Source organism: Podarcis melisellensis (genome assembly GCF_964234715.1).
Source record: "Podarcis melisellensis genome assembly, chromosome: 2".
Classification (NCBI taxonomy): Eukaryota; Metazoa; Chordata; class Lepidosauria; order Squamata; family Lacertidae; genus Podarcis; species Podarcis melisellensis.
The window spans coordinates 35,318,703-35,340,860 of NC_138529.1; the positions used below are offsets into that span (position 1 = coordinate 35,318,703).

The 22,158-nt window shown below is 41.0% G+C and overlaps 1 protein-coding gene across 4 annotated transcripts; it reads left to right on the forward strand.

The window, feature by feature from the left end:
• Positions 1-1,562: 1,562 nt before the first annotated feature.
• MFSD11 (major facilitator superfamily domain containing 11) lies at positions 1,563-20,243 on the forward strand. Of its 4 annotated transcripts, none has more exons than XM_081898010.1 (14): positions 1,563-1,969; positions 2,126-2,282; positions 3,957-4,012; positions 5,481-5,588; positions 6,112-6,191; positions 8,593-8,689; positions 11,131-11,189; positions 11,894-12,038; positions 13,073-13,113; positions 13,931-13,996; positions 15,391-15,516; positions 17,122-17,296; positions 17,868-18,003; positions 18,981-20,243. In XM_081898010.1, the coding sequence occupies exons 2-14, from the start codon at positions 2,187-2,189 to the stop codon at positions 19,143-19,145; spliced, it is 1,350 nt and encodes a 449-aa protein (XP_081754136.1). In that variant the 5' UTR covers positions 1,563-1,969; positions 2,126-2,186; the 3' UTR covers positions 19,146-20,243. The 4 variants fall into 4 exon arrangements, with proteins under 4 accessions (XP_081754136.1, XP_081754135.1, XP_081754138.1 ...); XM_081898009.1 differs by having other exon boundaries at positions 1,565-1,952; positions 2,111-2,282; XM_081898011.1 differs by lacking the exon at positions 1,563-1,969 and adding an exon at positions 2,433-2,605 and having other exon boundaries at positions 2,125-2,282.
• Positions 20,244-22,158: the final 1,915 nt, after the last annotated feature.

Consider the following 22,158-nt stretch of genomic DNA (forward strand, 5'->3'; position numbering starts at 1 on the left):
TTTGACGAATCAAATATGAAAATATGTTCTTTAAGATTCTGTTTATTACAAGTTGCGCGGGTTTATTTCTTTTTAAGCGTTCAAATAGCGCCTGTCGAAAAAGAGGAAGTATTGGATTCAAAATGGCGGCGAAGGGAGAGCGGAAACTGATCTTTAGGGAGCGCGCGCGCGAAATCTGTAGTACACACGTAGCGTGCACGAGAGCCTTGGACGGTTTAAGGATGTGAGGCGGAGCGATGATGTCCTTCCTGCCGCAGTGAAGAGGCGCGAACTAGGGTTGAGGGCGTGGCTACTTTTTGCCCCGCCCATTGCTATTAGTGCCGAGTTACGTGGAGGTGGGGGAGATGTTGATAGGAGCCGTGCTGCGTTGGTGGTGGTGGGGGGGTGGAATCAGAAAATAATAGCCCAGCAGTGTCTTTTATCAAAAGCAATCATGACACCATAAAGCAAGCTTTTTGCTAAGGGGACTGCAGATTACAACTGGTGTATTAGTGAATGTGAACAGCAAAAAAAGTAAAAGTTTGGCATTTTAAAAAAACAATAGACCTGTGTTACTGTATTTTGTTCTATGGAGGTTTATAGCCATTATTACAACCTAACCTACCAAACTGTGTTCTGTACAAAAGTATTACACTGAAGTAAACAGATTTAAAGACAGGTTAATTAGTAGTTCTCCCAAATGGAATATCTTTTTTCTTGGGACAATGCACTAGTGAGTTAATAAGGCACCCCTTTTGTGTTTGGCTATGAACAAAAATAGTGTTTGGCTACTTGTTTCCACAAGTGAAATGTTTAGCTGACAAAATTCTGAAATATTAGAGGTCATCACTCTGATTTATGAAATGATGGTAAAGGGACCCCTGACCATTAGGTCCATTCGTGACTGACTCTGGGGTTGCGGTGCTCATCTCGCTTTACTGGCCAAGGGAGCTGGCATAGAGCTTCCGGGTCATGTGGCCAGCATGATTAAGCCGCTTCTGGCAAACCAGAGCAGCGCACGGAAACGTTTACCTTCCCGCCGGAGTGGTACCTATTTATCTACTTGCACTTTGAAGTGCTTTCGAACTGCTAGGTTGGCAGGAGCAGGGATCGAGCAACGGGAGCTCACCCCATCGCAAGGATTCGAACCGCCGACCTTCTGATCGGCAAGTCCTAGGCTCTGTGGTTTAACCCACAGTGCCACCTGCATCCCTGAAATCATGGTAGAAGCATCTAAAAACAATGCCTCCCAACCTTTTAATACATCAGCAATATCTTGCCCACATTCCAAACATACCCCTGAACCAGAATGTATCACCACCTAATCTGTTGTGCCTCATTGTCACCAAAAAGCTGCATGGGAATGTGTAACGGTTAATTTAAAAAGTGGTTTCCTTGTGTGATGGAAAAATAAAGTAATAGAAATTATTACTGTGTTAACAGTACACGTTATATCCGAGTAATTCACATTCTAGTACAGTGTGGAGAAAGTAAATTAAACACTGAAACACATAACTTGAATGCCCAATTAAGTAAATGATACTTAGATATCTTACCTCTTTTTACCACTCATTGAGATTATATAAATATATAAAGCAGAAATGAATGTTTTTTAAAGGGAGTCAACAATTCCTCATTAAATGTATCATTTAAACAACCAAGCAAGTCCTTTGCATGCTTGCCTTTTCTGTGTTGACTAAGAATGGAACATTCAGAACTGCATTTCCCAGAATACATCAGGGCTTTCTTCCTTTTGGTCAGCTGACCTGACTTCTGTACTGCTCTTTAGTTCCTGTCCAGCATGAACTGAATGCTCTCTCTGCAGGAGTTCCCTTTGTCACCACGTGATTTAAAGTCTCTGGGCCAAAAACTGACTCAGAAGATATGATGAGGAAGTAAAATGTCAAAGAAGATCAGCTGGGGCAGAATGCTTCATCTTTTGGGAGAGCCTGCTGTTGTTCACTGTGTGAAAGGTAGTATTTTCATTCCTGTTGCTTGGAGATTTTTCTCTGCTATTATTTTGCTTAGCTACAGTTGTACATGATTTCCCTTCATTTGTCAGAATATATCTGTCGATGCCACAGTCAGTTTTACATATGCGCTTATTGTGGTATTTGTGTTGTCTTGACAGAATTTTTTAAAAAAGAAGCTTAAAGGTAGTGACCCTGCCCCAACTTCAGCCAGAAAGCTTTTTGAGGAAACACAAAATGACTCCTGAGACAAAAAAGCTGTTGAACATCATTGTTCTAGGAACAGCCTTTATGTTTATGTTCACTGCTTTCCAAACATGTGGAAATGTTGCGGTAAGTGAAAATCTAAGCCTACCCCTTCCTACCTCCCCCTGAATGCATCCCTTTCCTTTCTTCATGGTGCTTCAGTCTGGTTATATTGTTTTGGGGCTTCAAGCACATGCAATGTGATAACTCTAGTTTTGTTTCTTCTAATCTCTCTAGATTTAGAAATATTTCTGAAGCTATCTACTGCTTTTAGTGAACACAGAAAATGATTAGGGCTGGAATCCTAACCTCACTGCCTGCAAGGATAATAGATCTCAATGAGCTTCCAAGTGAAAAAGCATGTGATTCCCCACACTGCCCTGTGTAGCATTCAGATGATCTTTCAGGACGTAATGCTGAGGCATAATAATCTTTATTCTGTCTCTCTGTGTGTTCATGTCTATGTGAATGCAAGGCAGAATAATCACCAATTCTATAGCCCTGCCAGGACTGATATCTATCCCCCCCCCAATATTCCAGGAGCATGCCAGAGGATCATGCTAAGAGCATCCCAGATGCTTGGGATTCATCCCAATATTCCTCTCCAAAAACCACTGGGGAGGAGCCATGTCCGTGGCCTTTTTATTGGGAACCAGGGGAATCGTTCTGGGGGTGGATGCCCCCCTCTGAGGATGGACCTCTCTCTTTGGCCAAGGAAATGAAGATCCGCAAATTTCTATGGCCCTGGGACACCCTCCCATGGACTGTAGGATTGTATTCTTAACTGCCAGCACTTGCACATCTCTTTTATAGAGAGAAACCCATGCATCTCTAGATGTTGTTGGAGCACAGTTCCTACCACCCCTGTCTATTAGCTATGCTGAGGCTAATGGGAGAAGGATTCTAACAACATTAGGAGGTTACCATGTTGCCCATCCCTTTGTTTGAAATTCCTTTTTTTATCACTCCACCTCGCCCCAATCCCATGCATCAGGTTTCCTGGGTATAAGGGGTAGAATTCAATGTAGCACTAATGAAGCATACATACACACAACATGGTCCAGTCTCACAACAAGACACTCCCCATGTGCCCCCTAAACCAGTTCTGGGCTTTCATCCAACCCTCCAGAGCAGATTTCTGGCGGGCTGGCAGGCATTTGGGGGGGGAGGATGGAGGGAATTCCTGTTGTGCAATAATATCTTGTTCCAAGCATGCAGTATCAATCCTGTCCTCAATAAGCAGGAGTGTGAGAGTGTTATTCCCTTCCTAGTTCCCTGTGGATTATACGTAATCAGGGACACTTCCCACTCACCAGTTAGAATGTTCCATTGCAATCTCATTAGTGTTACCTGTTCAAATGTAGGTTTCAGAACATCTGTTTGTGAAAGTAAAGTGTAGTTTTGCCTTCAGGAGAAGGGGAGAGAAAAACACTCAGGGAGCTCAGAAAACCGATGTGCAAAACTCTTAACTTACTCAGGCTATCAACTTTCCTTTGCATCCTTGCTTTCTGTGTTGCAACATTAGTGATTATGAAAACCTGTGTTCACGTGCTGAATCAGTCAGTGCCTATATCAATGAAAGGAGTATTACAATAGCAACTACCTAATTCAAGGTGTTGCTTTGAAGTTTAATTAGTGTTTTAATTACTGTTAATCTGTAGTTTGATTTCTAGTTCTGTTAGGTATCTCAAGTATTTATCATTTAAAAAAATATATTTATATACCATATTTTAATCTTTTTAAAAAATTCTTTCTGTACAGCAAACCGTCATCACAAATTTAAATCACACTGATTTCCATGGCAGTGGCTACACAAGGTACTCTTCACTGATACCTTTCTCTTTTTGTTGCTTTTGAGTTGCACTATGTGCTGGGTTCATAATGGAAAACAATCATTCTCCCTATCAATACTCTGAGTTCCTCCTGAGGTCCCAAACAGAGGTTCAGAGCTAAACATTTCAAGCTAAACAGCTAATGCAATGTGTCAGAATGCTAGTCCCCATCTGCAAAGCAGTGAAAAAAGTGCATGAAGAAAACGAGACTTGCACCAAAGTGTCAAAAAATAGAAACCCCTTCATTTTGTCCCCCTTATGTGCATGCCTTTCTTGTGGGGGAAGGTGGTGGGGTGAGAAGGCAAGCCGGTGTCTAACTCAATTTCCCCCTGTCCATTTCACTGACTCATAAGGATTTATGTAAATAAATTGGTGATATCCCGCAAAACAAACTCTGCTCTTCCAAAGTTGAAAGTCCTTAACAAAGAATGTGTTAAAAACACCCAGAAAAAAGTAAGGATTAGCCTCTGGATAAGAAGTTACAATGTGCTGACAGCATTTCAGCTTAAGATACAAATGATACATTCCTAGTTATTTTCATCTCATAGTGTGAGGTAATTGCTAAAATACAGTAACTCAAAATTATGTAAAAATGCATATACAGTGGTACCTAAGTTTAAGAACAGCCCTGTTTACCAACTATTCGGTTTACGAACTCCGCAAAACCGGAAGTAGTGTCCCTGTTTGCGAACTTTAACTTGGTCTATGAACGGAAGCCGAATGGTAGAAGGGCACCAGCGGCGGGAGGCCTTATTAGGGAAAGCGCACCTCGATTTAAGAACTGATTTCTGGAATGGATTATGTTTGTAAACCGAGGTACCACTATATCTGCTTGTTTTGTGAAATGTATTTTGCTTCCATAATTGAGCTCTCCCAATTTATAATGTTTTGATCCAAGCCATGGAAGAAGGGAAGAACAATGAAAATGGCTAAAATAATAATTAATAATAACAAATCCTTTGACTACTAATGGCTAAATCCAATTTGTCATTGGATATGTGTGAATACAACTTCCTACGTGTCCTGTTTTGTGTTGTTTTTGTAGAGGGACCTACAAATTGATTGGATTGGACCTGGCATAACACAGGCATACAGTCCTGTGTTAATTAATAGATACAGTTGAGGAAGGCAAATAATGGCCAAACTGGACATTATATAACTGACCAAACTAAACCTCTTGATGTATATTCTGCTCCAGTTCACACTAAATGCTTTACTTCTGGTAAATGAGCCACCATAGCTACTAGAGGGCCATGAAAATTTGTGTCCCGGGCTTTTTAGACTCGTCTACCCATGTACTATCTGAAACCAAAGTGGCACATTGGTTGCCATATGTGAAATAAGTTGGCATTATTTTCATCTCTCCTACCCCACTATTCATATATTTAAAAACTCTGAAATGACATTGAACGGTATCCTAAGATTTATTAATAATTAGTGTTACTTTCCGCAGCATGGCTGTTATTTATGGGGTGTTTTCGGCATCCAATCTTATCTCGCCTTCGGTGGTTGCCATCATAGGACCGCAATTGTCCATGTTTGTTAGTGGTATCTTTTACAGGTAAGTTAAAATACGTAAGCCCTTGATGTTTCCTTCTGGCTGTCTACCTTTTATTCATCTACCTTTGGAAGGCTTATTATCCTCATGGGCAGGATCAGCAGGTGAGGAACTGAAGAACATGGGATAGTGGTTAGTGTGTTGGCTTTGGACACAGGATGTACAAGTTAAAATCCCTGTAGAACCATGAATCTCGCTTGGAAGCCCTGATCAAGTCATCTTCTCACAGCTTAAATCGAGCACTCGGGGTTGCTGTGAGGCTAATATTTTAAATTTTTAATTTTTTTAATATTTTAAATTGAGCTTCTTGGAGTGGGGTACAGTGTAAGAAAATAATGGTTGTTAGATTTCATGATTGAAACAGCATGTCATGATGTGCTTTAGTGATATGTAAAACTTTCAGATTTATTGAGCTGCAGTATTTTTTGCAGTTGGAGTAAGAAATTGACTTTAGTATAATATAAAGTATTGCAGTTGTAGCATCAGCAATTTTAAAACTGAATCCCATACATTGCCATCTTTTCAGCATATATATTGCCGTTTTTATCCAGCCTTCTACTTGGAGCTTCTACACAGCCTCTGTTTTCCTTGGAATAGCAGCTGCTGGTAAGCCTTTTTCTACCACGCCTTGGTTCTCATGGAACATTAAAGCATAGTTTAGTTTAGGCATAGGCAAACCTGGCCCTCCAGATGTTTTGGGACTACAACTCCCATCATCCCTAGCAAACAGGACCAGTAGTCAGGGATGATGGCAGTTGCAGTCCCAAAAAATCTGGGGGGCCAGGTTTGCCTATGCTTGGTTGAGTGCTAAGTTGGTGAGGCTTCATGAGCCCAAGCAAAGCGTTTGGCTTGCGTAATTCTCCCTCCCCTCTTGCACACAGTTTGTGAGTTTTGCTTTCAAACAATCTTGGCTAACTGTTAGCAGTGAATCAGGGATTCTGGTTTAAAATAAAAGTGGTTTGTTAAACAACCCAACTTCATAACTTATGGTTGGAAGTTGGCTTGTATCAAAACTGACCAGAGCTTGTTTTAATCCAGGGTCCCGGGTTTGTGTGCAATGTTTAGCAAAATTTTTTTAAACTGAAGCTAAGCTTGGTAGAACTCCTCTTGACTGTGCAGGAGAGATGAGGTAGGAGCATGCAAGCCCAGCGGCTCACTCAGGCTCTGGGAGGCTCACGTGTGTAGCACTAAACTATGGTTTTAACAAAATGTGTGAATTTCTGTATGCTGTTCCCAACTTTGTATCAGAAAGATCTAGGAATGTTTAGGTTGGACTTGGGGTCTTGGTAGGATCTTGAGATCGAGGCCAAGATGCCCAGAGCATATATTCTAGGCACATAATATGCCCTTTGGAATTGTTGATTTTTTTTTTCAGCTTCCCCATCTTCCAAACGACAACTTTGCTTTTGAAACTCCTTTCAGTTTAAAAACAGGTGTGCTATGTAGTATGAGGATATCTTGTTTGAGACGACAAAGTCCAAAGCTCCTTTGGACATGCAGAAGAACTATGTGTGGTCTTTGAATCCAAATGTTAGCGTTTCTATTTTTAAAAAGCTCTTTAGTGTCCCCACTTCTCTAGTAATGATAGTTGTAAAGAAACATTAGAGAACTTTTATACCTGATAGTTTGGAGCTGGAAGAGGAATGAATGAAAACAAAGTTGAATGTAAAAGATCCCCAAAATTATTCTGTTAGGAAATCTCTTGATTTCTTAAGCTCCGCCTTTAAAAATTAAAAGAAGTTTGTGATTCTTGATGTTCCAACTTAGTAGGAATCCTAAAATCTAGGCGAGATGTTATATTAAATGTGTCACATGTTACGTGTTTCTTTTTGAATTGCTAACAGCTAGTGTGTGGATTTTTAGTTTTTTTAACAGTCGCATCAGGGGAAGAAAGGGCTAAACTCCCTCTCCTTGGCACCATGGTTTCAACAAGTTCTCTGTGCCTCCGATTATGAATTAAGATGCAAAAGGCATAAGAACAAGTGACATGGCTAGTTTGGCTTTAAGCACGCAACAGTACATTTGTTTCATTTTTACAGCTCAAGCTGAGAATTATCAAGTTGGTATATCTTGAAAATGAAATATTTACACAAAGCATACACTCAGGCATGGATATGGTTTGTGTGAAAGGTTCCCACAGGAATTATTATTATTATTATTATTTTACTATAATTATTCCCTTAGGCTGCAAACCTAACACATTATCTAGAAAGCAAGCCCAGTTGAATTTAGAGAGATTTACTTAGGATCACCATGTTCAAAGTAGGTAGCAGCATAATTAACTTGGGGTTTTTTGCTGTGTCATTTGGAGATGCCCTGAAGTGGTACTCAAAGTCCAGATTAGAAATATGACCGTAGCTGAAGTGGCATCCACTCTGAAAGTCATACCTTATGCATCTTAAAAAGTATATATGGTTCAGATTTGTTGCTGCCAGCAGCCTGTGATAAATCAGAAACTAACCCTTAGTGCCGCAGAGGCTGGCTGCGTTGCCAGCAAGTGGAGAAATACCTAGAATACCTTCTAGTAATGTTTTATGTTATTTGGTATATATTAATTGTTGATGCTTGCAAGTGTGTAATTATTTTCACATTTTGAAGCTGGGTGATAAATGTTGTTTCACACATGGCAACAAATTCTATTTGGTATTTGAGATTTGTTGATGCTTGCAAATGTGTCATTATTTTCACATTTTGAAGATGGAGGATAAGTGTTGTTTCACACATGGCAACAAACTCAGCAAGGAGCTGCTGCCAATTCCAGCCTTGTAGCATATGAAGTATGATATTTGTGTTTCAGACAGAACTTTGTTACATTCACGCTTGACATTTTTATTAGTACATTTAAAAACATCTTAGGTATAGTCCTAAAAATCTGTGAAGTGGCCCAAATAGGCATCTTAAAAATACTAACTACCCTGGGCCCACAGACACAAGACACACAAAAAATGTCAGCAAATCCTAGATAACTTTCTTTCCTTGTTTACCTGTGTTCTGATTTAAATTTCAGTATTGTGGACTGCTCAGGGAAACTGTCTGACAATAAATTCCAACGAAAACACCATTGGCAGAAACAGTGGCATCTTCTGGGCATTACTACAATCCAGGTAGGAAACAAAATTATCTACCGAATACGATCTTGACCTCTCCCTACTTGTTGTTGTTTTTTTTGTTGTTGTTGGTAAAAAGCCAATAAATATTTTGTCTGTCTACCTGGCACTTGTTAGCTTTTTTAGAGAATGCTGCACTTGTGTCATTTATCACCAAATGTCTAGTTTTATGAATTCTGTCTCTTCTGAAATATCCGTGGTTAATTGGAACAAAACAATTGCAGTTCAGTAGCAATTCTGTGCTCACTCATTTTCTTCCAAGAAAATATGGCTAGGATTGGGTTGAATAACAGCTTCCAGACAATTCTGTGTTCCAAAATGCTTATTTAGAAATGGTCTTCTATATTGGAAGGAGTACTTTGCTCTAAGGCTGTTCTGAGTCAACATCATTTCTGTGTCATGGGAAATGATCGGCCTTCTTCCTGTAGGCTAGCACTAAGAATTTCCCATGAACTTAGCTAGTGGCCTGGCATCTGAAGGGAAGTAGTCAGAAATTCAGGGAAGGCTGCAGAGGATGCTGCCTGGCTTATGTGATCAGTCTTTTATATAAGCTTAATTCCAGCCTTCCGTGGCACTAACCCACAAAACCGTTCACCTGCTGTCGTGTTCACACCTGCATATGGTCGTCACTTGCCCATAGAAGAGGAAAATAACCAGTTTCCTTCCAGTTCACGCAAGCTTCCTTGTCCGATTGACTGGAAGGCAATTCCTATTCATTTTTAAGACAACCTGCTTTATCTGGGAGGCACACTGGCTTTGAAAAAAATTATTCTCATTCTTATATGTTGTCCATTTAACTGGGTTGTCCTAGCCACTCTGGGTGGCTTCTAGCAAAATATAGAAACACAACAAAACATCAAACATTAAAACCTTCCCTATACAGGGCTGCCTCCAGATGTCTTCCAAAAGTCATAGAGTTGTTTATCTGTTTGACATCTGAAGGGAGGGCATTCCACAGGGCGAGCACCACTGTCAAGAAGGCCCTCTGCCTGGTTCTCTGTAACTTCACTTCTCGCAGTGAGGTAGAAGGCCCTTGGAGCTGGACCTCTGTGTCTGGGCTGGGTGATGGGGGTGGAGATGCTCCCTGTTTGCTTTTTAATGAGTAGACCCCTGATTTAAATTTGTCCAACAAATGTCAAGAAGTCTTTAGAATGTTAGTTTTTAGTGTGAGTTGATAAAGCGGCTAGTGGGGATTTGAATCCCCACCAGGAGGGAGTTAAAGAGTCACGGTGCCAACACTGAGAAGGTCCTGTCTATCACATGTCCCTGCCTGATTTTGTGTAGGAGTCGCACAGGAAGCAGGGGCAGTGAGATCAGTCAAGTTCCTGTGTGAGTGGGCAGTTGCCAAGGTAACTGGTCCCTAAGCTACCCATTAATTAATTAATTAATTAATTAGATACCCGCAGCTTTATTTTTTTATTAATTAATTAAAAACATTTACAAACTGCTTAACGTTTTTAAAAATCTCCCAAGTGGTGTACAATATGAAACATTAATACAAAAACTCCCTATAAAACAGAACTATAAAAGGATCTAAGAATAAGAAAAACAGGAATTCAGGGAATACGAACATATAAAACAGGGCCCAATTTCATGAGTCAGGGAAAGCCTGGTCAGAAAGGTAAAGTTTTCACAAGATGTCTGAAGAAACTGATGCTTGTTGATTCATATATGGCAGAGTTTAGAGGTTTAAAGGTCATCACCAGTAGTTTAAACTGAGCCCAGAAACAAATGCCCCCCTGGAATTAACTCTGAGATCTGGTGGTGGTGGTGGTAGAAAATGAAGAAAGAAGAGCAACGATATAAGCAGATGCTGACAAAATCCATTCTTCTTTTGGATCAATTTTTGTGATGTAGATGTATACAGTGGTCCCTCGGGTTACATACACTTCAGGTTACATACGCTTCAGGTTACAGACTCCACTAACCCAGAAATATTACCTCGGATTAAGAACTTTGCTTCAGGATGAGAACAGAAATCGTGCTTCAGCGGTGCGGCGGCAGCGGGAGGCCCCATTAGCTAAAGTGGTGCTTCAGGTTAAGAACAGTTTCAGGTTAAGAACGGACCTCTGGAATGAATTAAGTACTTAACCTGAGGTACCACTGTATCACCATTGTTGGAAGCAACTTGTTGGCTTCTTTATCCAGCCAAGAAGTATTCTTGCTTTAACTTCGTTAGACTTTTTGTGTGTGTGTAGCAGGAGAACAAAGAGAACAAGCTCTTTGTTATCTTATGTTGTCCAGGTATGTTCAACTATGCCTGGAAAGCCAACATAATTTAACTTTTTACAAGGAAATCCTTGGGCTTGTTTCAGCTTCACTAGGATTTGCAGTCTTATCTTCTGACAGTGTAGACTAAATTGCAGTCTACATTTTTTCCCTTCTTTCGCGATTCAAGTAGCTTGCTTAACCAGTAATGTGCTTTCTTTTGTTCACAGTTTGTTTTTTGGAAATCTATATATATACTTTGCCTGGCAAGGGAAACTTCATATATCAGGTTGGTCTTTTTAATATATCCTTTTTTTTTAAGGTAACCAGGTTGTGAATGAAATAATAAGGGGAAATTGCTATGTTGATGAGGGGACAAACAGAAATTAAAAAAGCAGTGGAGATAGCCACGGCTTATTTTAAACAGTATTTTAAAAGTCCTTGGAGGCTATTTTTAACTTCATGTGTAGCAGCATAATTGTAAACACTACAGTGTTTCCCTTCTGTTTGTTGTTATTTTATCATTCCAACCTCAAAAAAGCACTGTGCCATCCTTGAACTTCCCTCCTACATTCCTCTTGCTCTGGCTGCCAGATTCTGCAACTGAGCTCATGCCAGTTTTCACAAGCTTCAATAACCTTTTACATTTATTTTGTCTGTGAGTCAGATTTGATACATTAGCTAGAATTCACAGTTGATTTTGAAATTGAATAAAGCTCAGAATTAAAACACGCTACTGGCATGTGGTTCCCAGAAAGTTACTCAGAGGGAACTGGCCCTTGGGTTGAAAAAGGTTCCCCACTTCTATTGTATAGGTAACTTGGGATATAGAACTTGAGTTTCATTGATGGAGAGCTTGACTAGTACATGGGAGAGTACACCTTATTTTATATGCTGTATTTAATCACAGCACAGAAATGTCCTAGGTATAGAATGAATGGATATGCTATTGTTGGTTTATGAAGTTGACGCACACTTCTTTTTCTTTCCCAGAAAACGACCGTAGGACCGTCTTCATTGCTCTGACGGTGATTAGTCTTGTGGGGACCGTTCTGTTTTTTCTCATTAGGACCCCGGAAGAATCAAATTCAGAGGAAGAAGACGCTGATGCCTCTACTGACAACCTCATAGAACGCACGTAGGTGTTTATGGCTATCTGACTCCTGAATCTGTATGCTTAGCCATTTCTACTCCTCTGTGAATAAGATAGATAACTAATTTGTATTACGAAGGATGGTTATGCACACTGTCCTCACAGGTCGCACTATATGTTTCCATTAATCGGTTTGTTTTGGGGGGGAGTAGAGGAGTTTGTGGGAAAGACTCCACTTAGCAGTTCGAAAGCACGTCAAAGTGCAAGTAGATAAATAGGTACCGCTCCGGCGGGAAGGTAAACGGCGTTTCCGTGCACTGCTCTGGTTCACCAGAAGCGGCTTAGTCATGCTAGCCACATGACCTGGAAGCTGTACGCTGGCTCCCTTGGCCAATAAAGCGAGATGAGCTCCACAACCCCAGAGTCGGCCACGACTGGACCCAATGGTCAGGGGTCCCTTTACCTTTAATGTGACACTAATCCAGGCTAGTGTGTGGCTAAAGTAAGAATTAAGTCCTTCTGATACTTTAGGAGTTACTATAGAATGCATTCATCTGGGCAGCAGAAATTAACTTGGGTTTGGGTAGAAACATAATTATAGAACATAATATAATATCAGTAAAATACAACAATTCAGAGGTAGCTTGCTGGCTGGGGTGCAGCTGCTGCATGAGCTTCTTGGCAGGTGGGTTTGCTGTTGCGTAGTGGGAGATAGAGAAGGAGTGGTGGGGAGGTCAGCAGAGTGCATATGCACCAGCAGAGCCAACCTGGCACACCTGCCAGTGTGTTTGCACTGCACTGACCTCCCTGCCACCTTACGCTTCTCCTGTTATAAGCAGTCGTGACTCACCCACCAGGAAGCTAGTGGAGTGGTTTTGCCCCAGCCGGCGAGCTCATTCTGAAATATGGCTAATAATCATAAGCAATACATGATAAGTAGTTCGTTTCTGAACGAGTTATTTCCCATATTGGTATGGTAAAATTTCTAATGGCGTTGTTGTATAAAGAATAATAATCATGACAAATTCACCATTTGTAAATTTATTTTCTCACTTTAAATAAATGTTTGTTTTAACCAGGTCTGGCCAAAGCAACATGACAAGGGCCATCGACGCATTTAGTAAGTAAAATCCCATGGAAATATTAGATTTTCCAGCATGTCAAGCCATAGTCATACATGGATGTCTCACGTTAAAAGCTCACCTCCAGGTGTTTTGTTTATAAAAAGGACAAGCAATATGCATTATTTTCCTGTGTTGTATGATACTTCTCTTCTTGCCACCCAGACACCAATGCTTTGCATTTCCCAGGGCCACAGTTAAGCTTCATTGTCTGAGATTCTTACCCCTAGCGAGGAAAATATGCTTTTAATTCCCTGTGCTAGGGGTTCCTTGAAAGTTTCATCCTTAATGGAGCATGGTGGCTGTTCTCTTAAGGGAGCAGTGGATGTGTTCTCAGTGGGGTAAGGGGAATTGAAAGATGGTTTGCCTAATATTAGCATCAGGATTACTACATTCGCTGTAATGTGGTTTGTTTCAGATATGAAGTAGGCAGGAAGGGAGGCTCTTAAGGTGTCTTCTCCTGCCTAGGAAGCGGCCTTCTTCTGACCATTGATCCATCTAGCTCAGTATTTTCCACCCCCACCTGGAGACCCCTACCTGGATTGAACCTGGGGCCTTCTGCATACAAGCAGCTGCTCTACCAGTGAGCAATGGTCTAGGCTCACAAAGCTGGAATCTGTCACCCTTTTGTCTTCTTAAGCCCTATAGTTCTGTGTTCCTGTATGCAACTGTGAATATTAATTCAGAAGTCGTCATTATGATTGTGGGAGGGGATAACATACTTCAGTCCATTCCACTTCCTCCCACTTTAATTCAGCATCCAGCGAGGATCCTCATGGTGTGCATGTGTGTATTTTACTTGTGGCTTCTTTGCAGAAAGATCCATCAAGCTGTGTGTCACAAAAGAGATTCTGCTGCTTAGCATCACAACGGCCTATACAGGTAACTAACTGGACGGGGATAGAATCACTAGCCTTAGGAGTTTGCATGGGACTTTTCTTTTGCCCTGACTTTCTTACTGCCCATCAGTCCTACCCCACATCCATTGCTTTTGGCTGCATCATGCAAATCCCCCAAGTGCTTTTCTTTTCCTTGTATCTCCCAAAGCATTTGTTAGTCTGAGTTTCTGCTCTCATTCTGAGCCCGTGAGCCTGTGGGAGAACCATGCACAGAGCTGAGGATTTCTTTTAAAGATTTCTCTGCATCCAAAAAAGACAACCTGCTCTTTCTAATGAACTGCCACTCATATTGCTGGCTGATGCTGCTTCGGACAAAAGCCTTGGCTGCTTGGATGATTCCTTTGTACACATCTGTAGATGCTTTTTGGATTGTGGCCCTTGCCCTGCATCAAGACATTCCATTCCAACATCTTCAGTTATCTCTTCCATCATATGTTCCTCTCTCTCTCTACCCCCGGAGCAACTTTCAGTGCTCCTCTTCCTGTATCTTCCCTTTGGTAGCAGAATACTTGTGTTGCAGATTGCCATCTGGTGGTTACAGCTGAGAGTATCTGTACCTTTCATAGCCTGCAGTCTTTTTTTTTTTTTTTTTAAATCCTTTCAGATGCGAAAGGATTTCAAATTTTTGGGGCTTTAAAATGAAAGTGGAGATTTTCAGAATTTTGCATTTATTTCGATCCCATTTTTTGCGGACCTTAGTTGGCCCGATCACCACATTTTAGTATTCTTGCTTTAAACTTGGAGGCCTGTCTCAGGTTCCTTCACCAAGTTGTGTTTTGGGGGGGTTTGTCTGCAGTTCTATGGGTCGGTGGAAATTTTGGCCCATAGCAGGCTCTCAATGGGCCATGTGCCTCATTTACCTCACTTGGTTAAGATTTTTTATTATTTAATTTACGTTCTACTTTTCATCAAAAGAAATCAAGGCATGTGGTACATATGATCCTTTTAACAATCATTATATAGAACCAGACAGCTCTGAAGTAAAATGTTTCACGAATACTTCTTGGGAGTTGTTAGTAAAGCTAACACTTAGTGTTCCATAGGTACCTTGGTTGTTGTAGCTGAATCCTGCACAAACATTCTTAAAATTTAATATCGGCGCCATGGTACTTGGAATACCTTGGTGGTTTATATGGTTGGATCCTACACAGGCATTTTTGCTACCAGCTGCTTCCTCCAGATAATCACCAATGCCACCGCTGGTCAACTTGACTTGCATTGCATGAATACAGTTATGAAAAGTTCTCCTAAAAGACCAGTGTATCATTCAGACTACTGATATCCATGTTGCAATTCTATCTTAAACTGTAGACTTTGATAAAGCTCTAACTAGGGACTTTCTCCTTCCCTTTTGTAATATTGCTGTTTTTTTTCTAGGTCTGGAATTAACGTTCTTCTCTGGAGTGTATGGGACCTGTATAGGTGCTGTAAATAAATTTGGTACTGAAGAAAAAAGTCTGATTGGACTCTCTGGTATTTTTATTGGTATTGGAGAAATATTAGGTGAGTCAAAGGAACAAAGGAAATTCCTTGATGAACGTTAGGCCTTTGGTTTATCTAGCTCAGTATTGTTGACATAGAGACTCATAGCAGATCTCCAGGGTTTCAGACAGGCATCTGAAAAGGTGCTGGGGATTGAATCTGGGATCTCCTGCATGCAAGGCAGATGCCTTACCATTGCACTATGGCATCTCCCAAAACTGGATTTGAAATAGCAGGAAATAAATTTTGCCTACAGTTGTTTAATACATATATACCACATATGCCAAAATGGCTTCTATGTAGTTAAATGAGGTGGACCTGTTTTAAATGCTTATGACGTGCATTAATATAAACAGCTACAACAGTTTGTTTAATCCTCAGGAGCTAACTAAAACTATCCACACCAGTTTAATGCATCAGGAAGTTAAAGGGTAAAAAAAAACCAGTAAAGGAGCCCTGGATGGTAAAGTCCGGTCAAAGGTGACTGTGGGGTTGCGGCGCTCATCTTGCTTTCAGGCCAAGGGATCCTGCGTTTGTCCACAGACAGCTTTCTGGGTCATGTGGCCAGCATGACTAAACCGCTTCTGGCACAACGGGACACTGTGACGGAAGTCAGAGTGCATGGAAACGCCATTTACCTTCCTGCCGCAGCAGTGCCTATTTATCTACCTGCACTGGCATGCCTTTGAACTGCTAGGTTGGCAGAAGATCAGGAAGTTAATACTTATTTATAGTGGTGATGGAGTAGCAGCAGTGTTTTGCTCATTTTAGACTATGCAAACTCTGCAGTATAGGACTTCTGACAGCCAAGGCAAGCAGCTGTTGGGTATAAAAAGCAGATTGCCTTTTTGGCCGTTGGAGCCAGCAATGTTTGTGACATAATTAGTCCTAGTTCTCAGAAATAGCAGTAAACCATTGAAGTGTACCACTTTAGACTGCAGATATAGACTTACATGAGTGAATATGTTTCTGTGAAAGAAAGAAAAACAACCCTTGGCTTAATAGACTAGGTTCCAGGGAGAAGGATACAAGCTTAGTCCTTTTCCTGACATGCTAGCGTTTTCTTTACAGGGATGTTTATTTAACCGAGGTGGAGGTATGGAGGAGCATGTGAGTTCCTACCCTCTTGAGGTCTCATGTGATACAGTGGTGACACAGTTTACCTCCTGATTTGCTCTTGTGAGAGGCCAGGCCACAGTTTCCACTTGTGGATCAGGTAGTGGTGCTGTGTGGGGGAGAGAGGATGGAGCGTTAGTTCGACACTTTGCCATAGTCAGTCATCTGGTGGGGGTTTGCTTCTCCCCTCCCACAGCGTTGCCTGCTTTCTAGCATGTTGGACTGTGGGTAGAACCACCACCACAAGGCATAACGCTCAGGATGGAAGTTGCCTCTGCTGGATTTTCTGGAATCCCTCCTTCCTACTCAACCTCCCAAGCCAGAGAACACACAATTTAGCAGGATCCTCTCATCCTTTAGTGAGGCTTTTTAGGGGTGCGATGGGATGCTGCTGAGCAGAGCAGGGTTGAGTCAAATAAGTCCATTCCCATCATTCCCTTACATGACATACTAGGGAAGTGATTTAACCCTGTTTTCTTGCTCACAATAATGATACATTCTCTATTACAGGTGGAGGAATCTTTGGCCTTCTTAGCAAAAACAACCGTTTTGGCAGGAACCCAGTGGTGATGTTAGGCATTGTGGTCCATTTTGTAGCCTTCTATTTGATTTTCTACAACATGCCAAATGATGCCCCCATCGCCTCCATCCATGGCACAGACAGCATAGCATTCATGGAACCAAGGTACAAGTTACTTTACTTCTCATGACCAGACAGATCTGGTTTACACAGGGTGCTAAGCCAAACCATGGCTTAATATGAATAGGCAAGGACCAAAGGTAATGGCTGAGGTGCCATTCTCCTTCCCTTTCTGCTGCTGCGCTATCTGGGCCAAGTCATGGACTGCCTTACTGTGATGGCCAAAATTGGGCTCATGGTTTCTCTTGCTCCAAACAATCCATGAACTGTAAACGTAAGATTTGCTCTTGGTTTACCACCCATGGTTTATCTGGGGAAGACAAACCATAAGCCCAGGTTTGGATGGAATGCTAAGTCAAAGAATATTTAAAACATTAAATAATATGGGCAAAGTGCCTTTGACATATTTAATTGCAATGCAGAAATGCCCGAAACGAGAATTCTCAAAATGAAGCAGCTCTTTGGTAGCAATCTGGACCTTGCCATTTTTTTCTCCATTATATCTCAATAGACTTAGACAAAAATAATATGAATGGTAGGATTGTACCTAATTTTCCATTCATAGTTGTGTATATTTTTATTAATTACAGTGTGGTTGGCATCTCTTTATTTTCAGCAAAGAAGTGGCAATTTTCTGCAGCTTCTTACTGGGTCTAGGTGATAGCTGTTTCAACACTCAACTCCTCAGTATTTTGGGATTCCTGTACTCAGAAGACAGTGCACCTGCCTTTGCAGTCTTTAAATTCATCCAGGTATTATTGGTTGCCAAATGTCAGAGCCAGACATCATATAATGAGTAGTCTAGTGAAATAATACAGTAGTTTATTCATTATGCAAACAAAGAGCTTTGTGTAAAATTGGAAGGAGTTTAAAAGTCATCTACTTTTGTCTAGGACACTGGGTAAGGCAAAAACACAGAAGCCTTTTCAGTAATGCAGGATGTTTGGTTAACCAAAATACATACTACAGTCCTGTGTTTAAGCCCCAGTGAAGACACTGAAATTTAATTCTGTTTAAACATAAGCATGTGTGATGTGATATATTTGTGCGTGACGAAACAATGGTTAATAGAACAATTATTTTTAAAGAACAAACTTTTGGAGTAGTCATAAGTGGAATACATGCATTGGTAGGTGCGCTATATAGAAAATGCTACCTTCTATCTCAATGCAATGAATGATATTAATGGAACAATAGCATTCCATATCAGTATAAATTAAATTAAAATAGCTAAGTGAATAAAGTGGAAAAGATAGATGCAAAAAACGCCATGTTCCAACTCAATCTGCAAGTCACTGTGATGGCTCAGCTGGTAAAGCATGAGACCCTTAATCTCTACATTGGGCAAAAGATTCCTGTATTGCAGGGGGTTGGACCAGATGACCCTCGTGGTCCCTTCCAACTCTACAATTCTAGGAATCGGGGAGTCTCTTTTCCTGGATTTGGTGCAGGTCAGCCATTTGTAGACGCAGTAAGGAATCTAGGAATTAGGAATGACCTTGGATCAGGAAGAGTCAAAGCTGAATATGAAAGGGCATTTGATGCTAAGCTGTTCACTTTGAAATAGGCAGATTGCAGGAGAGCTAAGTAAGCCAGTTAATTAGAAAAACAACTTGGACTGGGGAATTTATGCTCTGGAAATCACAAAAAGTTGGAATGTTACTAAAGCTGAATGGCACTGAAGCCAAGTTGAAATGTCACTCACACCCTTCCTTGCTTCCCTTTTCAGTCTGTCTGTGCCGCCATCGCGTACTTCTACAGCAACTACCTGCTTCTTCAGTGGCAGCTTCTGATTATGGCCGTGGTTGGGTTCTTTGGGACACTTTCCTTCTTCACCGTGGAGTGGGAGGCCCCAGCCTTTGTGGCCAAAAACACAGATTACAGCAGCATTTGATGGAGGCGGTTTCAGTGGCCCGCGACAGTATTCACATGCAGAGACACAAGCACGTGCTCCTTAGAAAAGACTTGATAGCATCTTCTGAACACAGGGAAGACTGAACTCCAAAGTTTTAAAAAGCTTACCCTCCCCTTATCAACATGTTGTGATGGGTATTGCATACTACAATGTGGAATAGTAGCCTGGCCATTGGGGCAGCGAAGCCTCTTCTTAATTATTTCCACTTGCCAAGTGCCTGCATCTTACGCTTATGCCCACCTATTTTGGAGACCCTTTATTCTTTTTAATTGCATTCCTTTTTCATTTTTTACTTGACTGTCTCTGAAGCAAACAGTAGTCTTTTCAGGACACCCCCTCCCCCCAAGTACATGAGGATATTTTTTTCACAAGATGGAAGGCCAGTTCACTTTGTGGATTTATATGGAAATCCATGGAGGGTTTCCAATGCTTTTAAAATAACCCCAGTTCCATTTTTCTCCAAATAACTCTAATGTTCTTACATTATAATGTGAATGAGCGTCGATTTTTTAAAAGAGGAGCTATATATTATGGGATAATAGCATAAGGGAATGAAATGCATTTGCACAAGCTATTTTAGCTAATTTTAGCTGAGTCTCATCAGAGGTAAAAATGATTATGGTTCAGAACCCCCGTAGTCCCCATATTCCTGTGTGCTCTGAGACTTTATATTATATTTTCTCAGGATCAAGTTTATAATGATATTTGCTGCTATGAAACTCTGTAGGAAATGCACTCCAGAGACTCCCAAATACTTTACCATAGTGATCCCACAAATATTCAAATACCCTGGTGTTCTGCATGGCTTGTCACAGGCATAAAATTTCTCAGCTGCACAGGTAGGGACCTGATTAAGGAAAGTGCTGTGCTGGATTCTAGCCTCATTGTCTTACTTTACTGGCAACATCATTTGGGGAAATTTGCCACCACAGACTTTTAATATATTTTTTAATGCTTGCTTGGGAAGAATAAGATCTTACGAGTTTAGCATTGTCAGGATCCCAGGGAGGAACACCGCTAAGAGCAATGGCAAGAGACTCAGGGCCATTTAAAATGTTAAATACTACAAACTGCTTACAGTGCTCTCCTGTGCATGTTTACTCAGAAGTAGGGCTTACTGTGAGATTTCGACCAGCTTCGGCCCATCTGAAGCTGAAGCTGATACAGGCTCGTCTTATCTTGAGCCCAAGCAGAGCGTGGTCACACACAGCGGAATGATAAGCAGTATGTGCCACATTCTTAACTTTATTTACACTTCTATGCTGAGAGAATACAAACATGCATCTTGCCTCTGTGAGAGCAGAGAAACAACCCCTCTCGGAAACAAAGAACACCGAGAGAACAGTGAAAAACAGGAAACCAGTGTACTGGATGTTACTCCAGTCTCCCATTCCCGTGGGAACCCAACAGTAACTCTGACTGTGGAATGCAAAACAATGTCTTGTGACTGCAGTTGCTGCTCAGTGAGGGAAATAGAAACCAACACTTACGCCCTAGTAACTGTTACAGATTGCAGCCTTAAAAAGTAAATGTAGGGAAATGTGTGAAAACCATATGTGACAATCATGGTGTCTGTGTACAGTTAGTGTCTGCATGTACACAACTAGATACATTGAATTGCATACTCTGTGCTTAAAGGGATAAGTGGAAAAATGCAGTACACTAAGCCCACAACTTATGCACATTTGACTTAGGTGCATTCAGCTTTACATGCTTGGCGATTTTTTTTTTAAAAAAAGGGCAGGGGGTATCCAGGAAAAAATACTTTGGCAATTCCACTTGCATTGCACCCAATGTGTCTTTAACTATATGCAATTTTGGCATTAGGCATGGAACAAACCCCCTATGTAAGTTGTGGGCTTACTTGGCTTGAGTTCCTTGAACATCCTTGAGTTCATTGTTGGGAATTTGGTGAGATTACTATTAAATAAACTACCTGGGGGTTAATCCTTTCCCAAGGGAATAATTTTCCAAGAGCATTGCTGAGAGTAAAGAGCTTATTGTTTGGGGCAATGGGTGAGGAATGAAAAGGATGATTCTAGGTCCTATGAGCTTCTCAATGCAAAGCCTTGTTGAAACTGATTAGTTAATTTTAGTGGGGATTGCCTACACAGTGGATTGTGTTCAGAAATTTTAAAATAGTTGCTGCTGAGAGAGGGGGAGGAAAGGAAGCTATCTGAACTTCTTCAAACTTTTGGTCTGACCCCGAAGTGGAGGCTAAGGATGTCAAGGGACAAATGCCAAATGAAGCAAAGGGATTCCAGAAATAGGGCATTGGTCCCATCAGGCATTGCCTGTCTCGGAGGGGAGAGACACAGCTGCCCACCTACAGAACCTGGCACATCTTTTTTAAAAATCTCATTTGAGAAGAGACATCACCACCACCACCAAAGGTTTGGGTAATTAGATGTCGTTGGCATAAATTTTGCAATACACATGCCTTGCTGTCCCAGATTATTTCAATTCATGAAATGATTTTGTGATCAGCCATTCTAGTTTATTGTCATACTTCTGTTATTTTTTTTAAAAAAATGATGACTCAAAGTATTCTCATTTTTATGGCACCAGTTTTGAGAGTATTGAGAATAGCTCCTTGTTTCATTTCTTTCTGTGATTACACCATCTGAATAAAAGTGAACCTCAACCAATACCTATATTTTGCAAATGTGCTTAGTGATTTTTGAGTTAAATGTGTGGCGTGGATTATCTGCAAAATTCCTTGCTTTTTCTGTCTGGTAGAAAAATTGCGTCTTGTCTTACGGAAAGAATTCATGACAGCCATGGTGGATGCCCCTCTTTCCTGATAATGGTGAAGAGTGTCCTTACCTTAGAATTCTTGCAAGCCATTTTATAACAATTGATACTGTTCAGAGGATTATTAAGAGCAAGCCATGACTGCAATCCTATATACACTTGGGAATACTTTTGCATAGGTTTCTGAGTATATGTATATCTAAAGCACACAATGTCTTTCTCTCCCCCCCCCCTGCAA